Genomic DNA, 13,572 nt, shown 5'->3' with positions numbered 1-13,572 from the left:
TATATATATATATATATATATATATATATATATATATATATATATGTATATATATATATATATATATATATGTATATATATATATATATATATATATATATATATATATATATATATGTATATATATATAATATGTATATGTATATATATATATATATATATATATATATATATATATATACACATACATACATACATACTTACTGGGTTTGTCAGTACCAGTGTTCAGGCACTATGCCTGGTTCTGGGATAGTACACCCTAATTGAGAGCATTAGACAAGTTTATTGATTTATGGACAATACCACAATGAGAAATAGTGCTGCAGCATATATAGGGTTTTTGATTTATTGTAAAATCTGCCTGCCCGCTTAAATTCACGATGATAATTATTTGTTTCAACGTCAGGAAAACCTTCTCTTGATGTATATCTTGACCAACGAATTGTATAGATTAGAGAATAGTTACAGATCATTACTTTCAATTCATATTATTGTAGACTATGATTTATATCTACTGTAGGTTCTAGACTTGTCAAATATATGTCCCAAAGACTATACGAGAAGCTCCCACTCTACATCCAAAAGACTGAAAATATAAAGCCTTTCAAGAAGAAACTGAAGACTTTCTCTTTTTCTAAGTGCTTCGTTAATATAGTTTGACAATAAATACTCAATATATTGTGATACACTAATACCTAAGAATGTCCAATAAACTGATCTTGCGACTGTAAAATAGGACCAGGAAAACAACCCTTAAAGTAGGTAAAGTATCCAACTCTGTTCCTTTAAATGAAATCCCTTGAATAGTGTACAGTACTGTAGTTGGAGCATGTGATAAAGAGTTAGTAGAAAATATAAAACAAAGAGAATCAACAAATAATATTGATAATGCAGTGAAAACTGGTTAGTCAATTACATCAAATACAATAGGAACCTTAAACCAAGGGTCTGTTTGATTGTCTATAAAGTTAATTTTTAATTCCTTAAGGAAAAAAGCTTATCTAAAATTTTATACACTTATACAATATATATATATATATATATATATATATATATATATATATATATATATATATATATATATATAATATATTGAAACTTTGAACATTTTAAACCAGCGGCTGGCTGCAGAAATGCATCATAGGAGTTACTACCCTGGATCAAAGTGAAAATTGTGATTGGTTAAATATGTGTATTATGAAAGAAAAACAGAAATGAGAGATAAAGGCCAAAACTTTTTTGTGGAAGCAACTGTTAACCACTGACTTACCTATCGGTAAGTACTGTATGTGGCATCAGAGATTTCATAAAATCTGGTCCTGCCCTTCAATAGATATCCTACCTAGCTATGCCTGTAGCTTTAAAGAATGTAAAAGGCTATTAAGAGGTTGATTAAAAGAAAAGGGTAGGTCTATTACAATTGAGATGTTACAATAATACGGATAATATGACTGAGTAGGTGATTAATGTTTGGAATGTAATCCTGGAGGAAGGAAAAGTTAAAAAAGAATAGTTGTTCCATTGTAAGTATGTAGGCCTAGCAGTAGGCTACCGTAGTCTGTGTTAATTGAAAATATACTAAAATTATAGAGGGATCTGACGAGGAATAGGATGCGTAGACAGTGTTTGCTATAGAAGTTACATGAGAACTAAATTTTGAATGGTGTATATGGTATATTTTGTACATGATTACTAAAAATGGTCATGAGGATGTCAATAGAAAATTAAAGCAGACTGTCATAAATGTAGTAGAGGGATTAAATTGTTTATGAAGGAACGTAAGTATTTTGGAATATTGAGAGAAGTAATTGACTACTTTGAGATGGAACTGTCTGAGACAAGGATGTGTCACGTCTTCATAATCCTGTTCAAGACCTTTATGAAATCAGCAACTGACAGGTCAAATTGATGATAGTCAAAATATAGTCGGGAAGTATTCAAATAACGAACTGAACTGCAAGTAGTCTATTGAATGGTTAATATTTGCATATTTTACCCTGCTGATTAGGAACAATAAAAGGAAACTACAGGAGCTGGTTAAATTGCTATTGGTTTAGAGAGTTAATGTGAGGAAGGGTATGCCTACAACTATGTTGTAAATGAAAACCATTACTATACTGTAGATAAAATTGTATAGTATGGAAATGGTTGATTTGTAGGAGCATTTTGTAGTAAATATAACCTAAGAGGGTAGGATGAGAGAAGAGTTTAGTCATAGATAAAAGACAAAACAAGAAAACTAGAAGGATCATGACTGGACTTGCTTTGTTGAAACAGATTGGATGGCAAGTGAAAATACAAAATAGATGTCTCCTATCACACACACAGAACTGAATGACTTTACCTGTCCTAGTGATTGACATTGGCCTATATCTTGTAATCCAAACCAATATAATCCCTTATACTTTTAGTTAACTGTTGATTCACTATGGATGGTGTAAGAATTGATAAAGCGATAAAATGCAATGCTGAAAGAATATATCAGACTATTTTGAGATAAAACGTTAACTTTTGTTTTTAGTTTTCCTATAATTAAAAATCGAATCAAATTTTTTACTAGATGATACAGATAAAGTGACAATCAGGAGTTGAGGTGAGGGGGGTGTATAGCTTGCAGTTTACTAAGGTTCCATTTTCTTAGGAAGTTTATCAAATTAAGAAACTAGAGAGGCACTCAGTAGAAAGCAGACCTCCACCACGGCAGCTTATTTCTTTATCTTATGCTCGACCTTGACTTTAACATGTATTAATTAGCGTGGGTTTTCATACAATCCTTATAAATCAACTTTGAAGTCTGTGATAATGATGTCCAAACTTATGGCTGATTACGTGAATTAGACATTTTGCTTGACTTTGACCTTGACCTTCCACAATTTGATTATTTCCAGCTTTTAATATAGCAGTTAACCCCTGCAAGTTTCATTACTCAACGATTAAAATTGTGACCAGGACACTGTTCACACACACATACGCACACACACACACACACACACACACACACACACACACACACTGGGGAGAAAGCATAACCTCCTTCCAACTTCGTTGGCGGAGGTAAAAAAAAAAAAACTGTAGGCTTAGCGCCTATTCAATTTCGAGATAAACTTTTAAAGTTACGCGTAACCTAATAATACTTGCTCTGAGACGAGCGAAATTGAATACAACTGTCACATATATGAACATAATTCAAATGTATTAAACGGTAAATCTTATTTTATATAGCCGAACTAAATTAAGAAAAAAAAACAATAAACATTTTAACTGCGATAAGAATGCAATTATAAATGAAGAAACTATATATATATATATATATATATATATATATATATATATATATATATATACATATATATATATATATATATATTAACCTTAAATGATGAATATGATTCTCCTGAAAATCAAAAGTAAAGACATCTCAATATTGGGGTGCCGTTGCATATCCTAAGGATTTGTTATGAGAAAACATTGAACTGAAACACAACAGTCAAAGACTCTCATATGTAGAAACCAATACCTGTTGTATAGTCTTGTTTGGTTGATGGTCTAAATAAAAAATTGTAAGCCTAGAAAATTAGTTGATGGAGTGTCAGAAGACGTGTTTTATGGACTGAACAACGAGAAACCAGGTAACAAATAGTTTGAACGAAAATTTCTACTAGTAAATGAACCAGTCGAAATAACTTAGCCTTTGTATTTTTTTTCTCATTTCGGGAAAGGTAATTTCTGTCAGAATTAAGTAGGGGATGAATGTAGTTCGTTGGGACAGGCATAGTACTTGTCAAATTGATTTTTTTTTCTGAGGAAACACGTAGTTTGTTGGAACTTGGTAAACTACAAGTACGTTAGACTAAAGAGAAGTCGTTTGGGGTGTAGCCACTCGGTGTCTAAGGATGTGGCTCCTATGTTAGGTTAGGTGGGGAGCCTTAACCTTAGGTTATGTGGTGTCCTTATGTTTGTTTACCATATAAAATTTTGTCCCAATGAACTACAAAGGCTTCACAAATAGAAAGGAACTTGGTTTCTGAGAGGTATGCATGCTGAATTATTGTGACATTAGTAGCAACTCCTGGTGTGGTACATAAATTTTTCTGCCATCCCAGGACCCAGAGACCAAAAGGTGTGATCCTTAGGCAGCCATAACCAATATATCCATGAAAGATTTAAGATTGGTTAAGACTATATTTTAGAGTTGAAAATAGGATTGAAGTTAGTAGATCGGCAGACTCAAATCGGTTTAGACCCAGAAAGAGGGAAACTTAATCTTCTACTGAATTAAAATAGATATTTACAAAGCCTTTGTATATCAGCGGCCAGTTCCTCCCGGTTACATGGATAATGGGTACCAATTAACCTAAACATCCCCACCTAACCTAACCTACAAGCTGTGTCCTTACCTTCTTATCTAAGAGGGGTTGCTAATGTCCCTCTGCTACCCCCCTTACACTGTCGTATTCTTAGTCGGCTGTCATCATACATACAGGCGGCCGCTATCATACATACACACCCAATATATGTACTAACATAAGGTACCCCAATCAAATTTTATCTGTATCAATGTATCATTTCTGGGTGTGTGCAAATTACCCCAAATGATTTTATGCTCTTATTTTGAAGTAGATAACCTTGTATTCCTATAGAAAGTGAGTAATAATAGAAATAAGGGATTCATACTGTATGTAACTTATGGGATTGTTTCAAAGCATATTTTTGGGAATCCACATTTCTGTTATTTTGTTCAAAACTGCAAATTTCAGTTAAGGTTTGGGGTTTTAACATATCCTTTGCAACAATGCCTCAGGTGTGGTGTATTTTAGTTTTTTTTTAATAGCTTTCTTTTTATAGCTTTCTTTTTATTCATTTGTAAAGTAGAATATTTTTTTCACTGAGAAATTATTTTCCCTTGTTTTGCAATAATCGTGATATGCCTAATGGGGCTTTGTTGATTTATTTCTTTCTAATCTACTATATTTTAATCTTGGTTAAATCATTCAAATTTTCAGTTTTTTTTTTTATACTTTACAACTTCCTGTATCTATTTTAAGTGTTTCATTTTAATGTATAATATTGTTTTTTTTTGTAGTAGATAGTATCACTGATGCAAAAGTTTTGTTATATATTTATTCTTTAGTTTCTTCCTTTCATTTCCTGTATATTAATAGGCTCACTTTATTTTTGACATCTTTTCATTTATCTACTGTATACCATTGTTTGGATTTTTTATTTATTCTCTGTAATTTCTCTCATTTCCTTATATCCAGGTTTAATTGTTGTAAATACGTAATTGGTTGTTTTTACAATTATCCTTCTTTTTCTTGTTTATCCAAGATAATTGTTTACTGTAATTATATTTAAGAATTTAGGTTACTGTTTATATCCTTGAAATTACGTATACTCCCATTACAGGATTCAGATATGTATAGTTAGGAATAACACAGATTGCCTTATAACTTATGATATTTTTTAACAATATTCAGGAAATCAAGTGACATTTTGTCAAACCAGGCAATATGTTTCAACGACCTCATGCTGGTGAAACAGATGATGATTTACAGAAGCAAGAAGAAGCACTAAATTCACAGTCATTCAGGCCCTCAGCAAAAGTCATCCATGTCAATAAACGCAAGACTGAGGAAGATAAATCTCAGAAAGAACCAGGTAAGATTATTAAAGTAACAGTATGAATTTGCTTATAATTTCTTTGAAGAGATGAATATAAAAGTATATTACAGTTAATTTGTTTCTGCATAATAAAAATCTGTGAACTTCAATAGGAGTATGGCTTCATGGAAGCTTTTCAATGAGGCAAACACAGTTGGCTGTCAGGTGGCAGGTTGGCCCCTTCCACTCGACTGGTAGCGCTACCTTCACTTTGACTTCAGCTGTTATTCTGTACACATGTACTTTTCAGTGTCTTGCTTTGGTTGGTTGGATTTATGCTTTAAGCTTTTTCTTTGTTCCGACGCAATACACAAACCTCGTAATCATTTAATATAGGAATTTTCAATATTAAACTTACCTGATAATCATGTAGCTGTCAACTCCGTTGCCCGACAGAATTCTACGGGAGGGATACGCCAGCTATCACTATACTAGAAGGGGGTGTACTCACCAGCGCCACCTGTGGCCAGGTACTGCAGTACTTCTTGTTGACACCACCTCACTTTTTCCTCTGTCGTGCTTCCGGCAAGACGTTCTGGGATACGCTTATGATTTTGGAGTATTGTTCACGGTTTTTGGTGAAGTATTTCTCTAAGATTTCGGCTTTCGCTATACTGGAAACTTCTCTATTAGCTTAGATAGCTTTTATTTAGTTTTGATTAATGGTTAACGATCTTTTTGCTTGATTTGGAATCCCCCTTGACTAACTCTTTGATTCAAGATGTCTGACCTTTCACAAGCCCCACCCCATAGACGATGTAGGTCTTGTAATAGGCGTATTCCGAAGGCCTCGGTTGATCCTCACACCGCTTGTTCTGACTGTAGGGAAAGACCCTGTCAGTTGGAAGATCGATGTGAGGAATGCGCCGGACTTTCGGAACTTGAATTTGTTCGATTCCTGAAATATTCAACCAAGTTAGAGAGAGAGAGAGTTAGGAGGAGTTCTTCTCGCTCTTCACTTTTTTCCTCACCTCATGATCCTCAACCTTTTCCTCCCCCTGTAGTGGCTACCCCCGAACCTACTATTTGTGCTCAGCCTGATATGTCCGATGTCTTGCGTGCCATTCAGGCTTTAGGTGACAAAGTGGAATCGGTGGTTAGTGACCATAAGTCTCTTATGGCAGAAGTCAAAGAACTTAAGGTCAAAAGTGCAGTGGGAGGTGATAGTGCCAGTGCTGTGCCAAGTGCTAGTGTCAGTGCGGTGCCAAGTGCTAGTGTCAGTGTCAGTGTGGTGCGTGAGGGTACTTCTGTGCGTGCCAGTCGTCCTCCCAGTCCGGGACCTCTTGCAAGCTCCCAAGCCCAGGGGAGAAGCAATGTCGAAGGGCAAAAGGGTTCGGCAGGCCTTGATCGGCGCACAGAAGTATCCTCGGTGGTTGCGGGCGTGTCTTACAGAGACCGTCACTCCCACCCGCAGACGATTGAGCCCGTCTTTTACTCGTCTGCAGAAGAAATGTCAGGGAGAAAACGCTGGACTCAGGTCTCAAGACCTCTCAAACGCAAAGTCCAGACCTCAAGGGTTCTACAACCTGGTTGCAGTCATTGGATTAGCTCTGACTCTCCGCAGTCATCAGGTGACTGCACACCTCCTAAGAGAGGTAAGGTGATGCCGCAACAGACCTCATCTTCTATTAAGGCTTTGCCTCAGCAGACCTTAGCGTCTGTCGACCCCAAGATGACTTTGCTGCAGTCCATGCAGTCACAGCTTGCGGTCTTAATGCGTGAGTGTCAGGCTGAGAAGGTTACACCTCCTCCTGCGATCGCTCCGCCTCACCGCAGTCCAGTCTGCCAGGCGTACGAAGTTGAGGTTCCTCAGGATACCTTACCGCGTACTGAGTTGCCAGTTACCAGCGGTGTGCAGCAACCTCCGCCTTCCTTAAGGCAACCTCAGCAATGGGAGCAGGAGTCTTATGCCTTACTTCCTCCGCTTCCGCTTGCGGTTCCACCAGCGAGGCAACAATCTCTTGAGGTACGACAACCTCTTCCATCCATGAGGCAGCCACCTCAGCACTCGCTGCAGCGACCTCAACCCTCCTCAAGGCGAGAGCCTCAACTCCTTAGGCTAGCACCTCAGGAACCTCAACTCGCGAGACAGGAACTGCGTTCTGCGCAGCCGCTACCTCAACTCTCGCAGCTCACACCTCAGGAACCTCAACTCGTTCCTCAGGAACCTGCTACTGCGCATCCGCAACCCTTACAACAAGCGCAACTCTTGAGACAAGAAACTCATGCTAGGAGTCAGCCACCTCAACCCATGCGCCTACCTTCCTCTACTCTTCTTGACCAGTCTTTGCAGCCTGAACCTCAGGTTTTAACTCAGCAACAGAGACTTGAGGATGAAACCACAAGCGTTTATGCACCCGCTTGTTCAGATTCTGCTGTTCAGCATACCACTGTTACATTACCTCTCACTTCGCTACACTCTGGTGATGAGGTTTCTGAGGAGGAAGCTGCGCACCTGGATCCCTCATCAGACGTGGAAGAACCCAAGTCTTCTCCTCTACCCATTAACTTTCGTAAGGTCCTGGCTCTTTTCAGAGAGGTATACCCGGACCATTTTGTTTCTGCTACCCCCCGCTCTCCTCCATCTGAGTTTTCGCTGGGCATGCAACCTGTTAAGTCAACTTATACTAAGCTCGTATTTGCTAGGTCCTCTAAGAGAGCTTTAAGAATATTAGGGGAGTGGTTGCAGTCTAAACAGCAACTAGGGAAGACTTCCTTTATGTTCCCACCTACTAAGCTCACTTCTAAGGCGGGCGTATGGTATGCCACAGGAGAGGAACCAGGCTTGGGAGTCCCTGCCTCTGCCCAGGCTGACTTCTCAAGTTTGGTCGACTCTCCTCGTAGATCAGCAATGAGGCGCTCTAAGGTTTGCTGGACCTTCTCCGATTTAGACCACTTCCTAAAGGGTGTATTTCGTGCCTTTGAGATGTTCAATTTTCTAGACTGGTGCCTGGGGGCCCTGAGCAAGAAGACCTCCCCTGCGGACAAGGACTCGGCCATGCTTTTAATGTCCTGCATGGATAAAGCAATTCGGGATGGGTCTGGCGAGCTTGCTTCAATGTTTGTGTCAGGAGTTCTTAAGAAAAGGGAGCAACTTTGCACCTTTCTTTCTTCCAGCATCACACCTTGTCAAAGGTCTCAACTCCTTTTTGCTCCGCTTTCTAAGTTCTTGTTTCCCGAAGAGCTTATCAAGGATTTGTCTGCGGCCCTGATTCAGAAGGACACTCATGATCTCGTGGCCTCTTCAGCTCGTAAGACTAAGGCTGCTCCCTCAGTTCCCAGGACTTACCGTACCCCAGTGGCTGATACTCCTGCTACAAGGTTTATTCCGCCCTTTCGTGGCAGAGCCCCCAGCCGAGGAAGCTCCCGTCCAGACTCTTCCAGGAGCAGGTCTAGGAAAGGTCCCAAGACTTCAAAAGGCAAACACTGACTCTCCTCCTCTCCAGACAGCAGTTGGAGCCAGACTCAAGATCTTCTGGCAAGCTTGGGAAAGGAGAGGTGCAGACGCCCAGTCTGTCAGGTGGCTAAGGGAGGGTTACAGGATACCATTCTGCCGCAAACCCCCTCTGACCACTTCTCCCATCAACCTCTCTCCCAACTACAAGGAAAAGGACAAGAGGCTAGCGTTGCACCAGGAGGTGTCGCTCCTGTTACAGAAGAAGGCAGTGGTTATAGTCCGGGACCATCAATCCCCGGGCTTCTACAACCGTCTCTTTCTGGTGGCCAAGAAGACAGGAGGTTGGAGACCGGTGCTGGACGTCAGCGCGCTCAATGCTTATGTCACCAAGCAGACGTTCACTATGGAGACGACGAAGTCGGTCCTAGCAGCGGTCAGGCAGGAGGACTGGATGGTCTCGTTGGATCTGAAAGACGCTTACTTTCACGTTCCTATTCATCCAGACTCCCAACCTTTCCTGAGATTCGTTTTTGGAAAGGTTGTGTACCAATTCCAAGCCCTGTGTTTTGGCCTAAGCACAGCTCCTATGGTGTTTACGCATCTGATGAGGAATATTGCAAAATTCCTCCACTTATCGGACATCAGAGCCTCCCTTTATTTAGACGACTGGCTGTTGAGAGCCTCCACGAGTCGTCGCTGTCTGGAGAGTCTCAACTGGACTTTGGACTTGATCAAGGAACTGGGTCTGTTAGTCAACTTAGAAAAGTCCCAGCTCATTCCCTCCCAATCCATAGTTTACCTGGGAATGGAGATTCGGAGTCAGGATTTTCGGGCTTTTCCATCGGCCCCAAGGATAAGCCAAGCCCTAGATTGCATCCTGAGCATGCTGAAGAGGAACAGTTGCTCGGTGAGACAGTGGATGAGTCTCACAGGGACCCTGTCATCATTAGCCCTGTTCGTCGAGTTAGGGAGACTCCACCTCCGCCCTCTCCAATTCCATCTAGCAGCTCATTGGGACAAGGATTTGACGCTCGAAGCAGTCTCTATCCCTGTCACCAAAGAGATGAAGACCACTCTCTTGTGGTGGAAGACCAACCTCCTTCTCAAGGAGGGCCTGTCGTTAGCGATTCAGACCCCCAATCTTCATCTCTTCTCGGATGCATCAGACTCGGGCTGGGGCGCGACCTTGAACGGACAGGAATGCTCGGGAACGTGGAACAGGGAACAGGAAACGCTCCACATCAACTGCAAGGAGCTACTGGCAAGTTCATATGGCCCTAATGAACTTCAAGTCCCTCCTGCTAGGCAAGGTGGTGGAGGTGAACTCCGACAACACCACAGCCTTGGCTTACATCTCCAAGCAGGGAGGGACCCATTCGAGGAACCTGTACGAGATAGCAAGGGACCTCCTCATTTGGTCAAGAAGTCTAAACCTCACTCTAGTAACGAGGTTCATTCAGGGCAACATGAACGTCTCAGCAGATCGCCTAAGCAGAAAAGATCAGGTCATCCCCACGGAATGGACCCTTCACAAGAGCGTGTGCAACAGACTTTGGACCTTGTGGGGTCAGCCTACGATAGATCTGTTTGCCACCTCCATGACCAAGAGGCTTCCTTTGTACTGTTCCCCAGTTCCAGACCCAGCAGCAGTTCATGTGGATGCTTTTCTGCTGAATTGGTCCCATCTCGACCTTTACGCATTCCCACCGTTCAAGATCATCAACAGAGTCATTCAGAAGTTCGTCTCGCACGAAGGGACACGGCTGACGCTGGTTGCTCCCCTTTGGCCTGCAAGAGAATGGTTCACAGAGGTACTACAATGGCTGGTCGACGTCCCCAGGACTCTCCCTCTAAGAGTGGACCTTCTACGTCAACCTCACGTAGACAAGGTGCACCCAAACCTCCACGCTCTTCGTCTGACTGCCTTCAGACTGTCGAAAGATTCGCTAGAGCTAGAGGCTTTTCGAAGGAGGCAGCCAGTGCGATTGCCAGAGCAAGGAGGGTATCCACTCGTAGAGTCTACCAATCCAAGTGGGAAGTCTTCCGAAGCTGGTGTAGAGCCAATGCAGTTTCCTCTACCAATACCTCTGTAACCCAAATAGCTGACTTCCTATTACATCTAAGGAATGAGAGATCCCTTTCGGCTCCTACGATTAAAGGGTACAGAAGTATGTTGGCTTCAGTTCTCCGCCACAGAGGTTTGGACCTTTCTTCCAACAAGGACCTTCAAGACATCCTTAAGTCTTTTGAGACTTCTAAAGAACGTCGTTTACCCACTCCAGGCTGGAATCTAGACGTAGTCTTAAGGTTCCTTATGTCTCCTAGGTTCGAACCTCTCCAGTCAGCTTCCTTCAAGGACCTTACCCTCAAGACTCTTTTCCTCGTCTGCCTTGCAACAGCTAAAAGAGTCAGTGAGGTTCATGCCTTCAGCAAGAACATTGGGTTTACATCCGAATCTGCAACATGTTCTTTACAGCTCGGATTTTTAGCTAAGAATGAACTTCCTTCACGTCCTTGGCCTAGATCGTTTGAAATTCCTAGCCTTTCCAACATGGTAGGTAACGAGCTAGAAAGAGTTCTTTGCCCTGTCAGAGCTCTGAAATATTATCTTAATAGGTCAAAACCTATACGAGGACAGTCAGAAGCCTTATGGTGTGCAATCAAGAAACCTTCGATGCCCATGTCCAAAAACGGAGTTTCGTATTATATAAGGCTTCTGATTAGAGAAGCCCATTCTCACATGAAGGATGAAGACCTTGCTTTGCTGAAGGTAAGGACCCACGAAGTGAGAGCCGTAGCCACTTCGATGGCCTTTAATAAGAACCGTTCTCTGCAGAACATTATGGATGCAACTTATTGGAGGAGCAAGTCAGTGTTTGCATCATTTTATCTTAAAGATGTCCAGTCTCTTTACGAGAACTGCTACACCCTGGGACCATTCGTAGCAGCGAGTGCAGTAGTAGGTGAGGGCTCAGCCACTACATTCCCTTAAACCCATAACCTTTTTTAACCTTTCTCTTGAATGCTTTTATTGTTGTTTTTTGGGTTGTTACGGTAGGCTAAGAAGCCTTCCGCATCCTTTTTTGATTTGGCGGGTGGTCAATTCATTCTTGAGAAGCGCCTGGGTTAGAGGTTGTGTAGAGGTCCTTTAGTATGGGTTGCAGCCCTGTATACTTTAGCACCTTAGAGTTGATTCAGCCTCCTAAGAGGAACGCTGCGCTCAGTAAGGAAGACGAACTTAATAAAGGCAGAGTAACGGTTCAAGTCGACTTCCTTACCAGGTACTTATTATTTCATTGTTATTCTGAAATAACTGATTATATGAAATACGGGATACTTAGCTATCCTTTAGTCATGTACACTGGTTTACACCCACCCCCCTGGGTGTGAATCAGCTACATGATTATCGGGTAAGTTTAATATTGAAAAATGTTATTTTCATTAGTAAAATAAATTTTTGAATATACTTACCCGATAATCATGATTTAATTGACCCACCCTTCCTCCCCATAGAGAACCAGTGGACCGAGGAAAAAGTGAGGTGGTGTCAACAAGAAGTACTGCAGTACCTGGCCACAGGTGGCGCTGGTGAGTACACCCCCTTCTAGTATAGTGATAGCTGGCGTATCCCTCCCGTAGAATTCTGTCGGGCAACGGAGTTGACAGCTACATGATTATCGGGTAAGTATATTCAAAAATTTATTTTACTAATGAAAATAACATTTCGCTTCAGTTCAGCTGAAACAGACGAAGAGAAAGAAAACCAGACAGCTGTGCTGATTGGTTGGCTGGCGGTATGGGGCGGAGCTTAGTTCTGCCCCCCCACCGCTAGCCCGCTTTCCTCATTCACTCGCTTCGGCTCAATGTGGGTGGTTGTGCTACTCTCCGCTCTACGCTGCAACCCTTTGCCTTCTCTTGTGCTTGTGCACTAGTGATTGGTCATTGTTATGAAGGAGAAAGTTACTCTTTAAGATGGGAGGTTGTGCAGGCCGTGGTGGGCGTTGCAGTGGGTGGCTTTCGCCACCTTCTGTAGACCCGCACACGCTCTGCTCGACATGCAGGGGAAAACCTTGCTCTTAAGATTCTCCTTGCCGTAGTGTGAATCCTGGCCGCCATTTTGCCATTTTGGGAAGCCCGGATTCACAGCCTGTCAGGGTTTTCTCGGGTTTCGCCAGGGGAACGGTTGACCTTAGCGCTCCCGCTATTTTGGCGATCCCGAGAAAAACCCAACAGATTGTTGAACCGTCTGATATCGATGACGACACGTTACCTGGTAAGAAGGGGGAATTTTGGGCGTCTCTCGGATTACCATGTACATCGGCCATGGCTCTTCCAACGGACATGGCTCAGGTTGTTCATCCTCGTTCAGTGTCGTCTGCTGTTGCCTCGACCAACGTTCCAGTACATCGGAGGGGGCACAAGAAGAGGAACCGTGGGCGGTATTCCTCTTCTAGTTCCTCCTCCCCTCTCCTCCTCTTCGTCTTCATCTTCTGACTCTGACTCTTTTCCCCCCA

General features: G+C 41.9%; 1 protein-coding gene across 2 annotated transcripts in view; it reads left to right on the top strand.

Moving 5' to 3' along the window:
• The first annotated feature begins 3,465 nt into the window (after window positions 1-3,465).
• The window catches only part of LOC137656612 (RNA polymerase II-associated protein 1), a 203,917-nt gene continuing 193,810 nt past the window's right edge, over window positions 3,466-13,572 (top strand). Inside the window, exons 1-2 of one of the 2 annotated variants that reach the window (XM_068390788.1) lie at window positions 3,466-3,629; window positions 5,506-5,658. In XM_068390788.1, coding sequence (XP_068246889.1) covers window positions 5,511-5,658 — 148 coding nt within the window. In that variant the 5' untranslated portion in view covers window positions 3,466-3,629; window positions 5,506-5,510. Of the gene's footprint in view, window positions 3,630-5,477; window positions 5,659-13,572 lie in introns of both variants that reach the window. The other variant, XM_068390784.1, reaches the window with a different exon arrangement.

Source organism: Palaemon carinicauda, chromosome 1 (genome assembly GCF_036898095.1).
Source record: "Palaemon carinicauda isolate YSFRI2023 chromosome 1, ASM3689809v2, whole genome shotgun sequence".
NCBI lineage: Eukaryota > Metazoa > Arthropoda > Malacostraca > Decapoda > Palaemonidae > Palaemon > Palaemon carinicauda.
The sequence above is the reverse complement of the archived record's forward strand: the minus strand, read 5'-3'. Positions and strand labels throughout refer to the sequence as shown.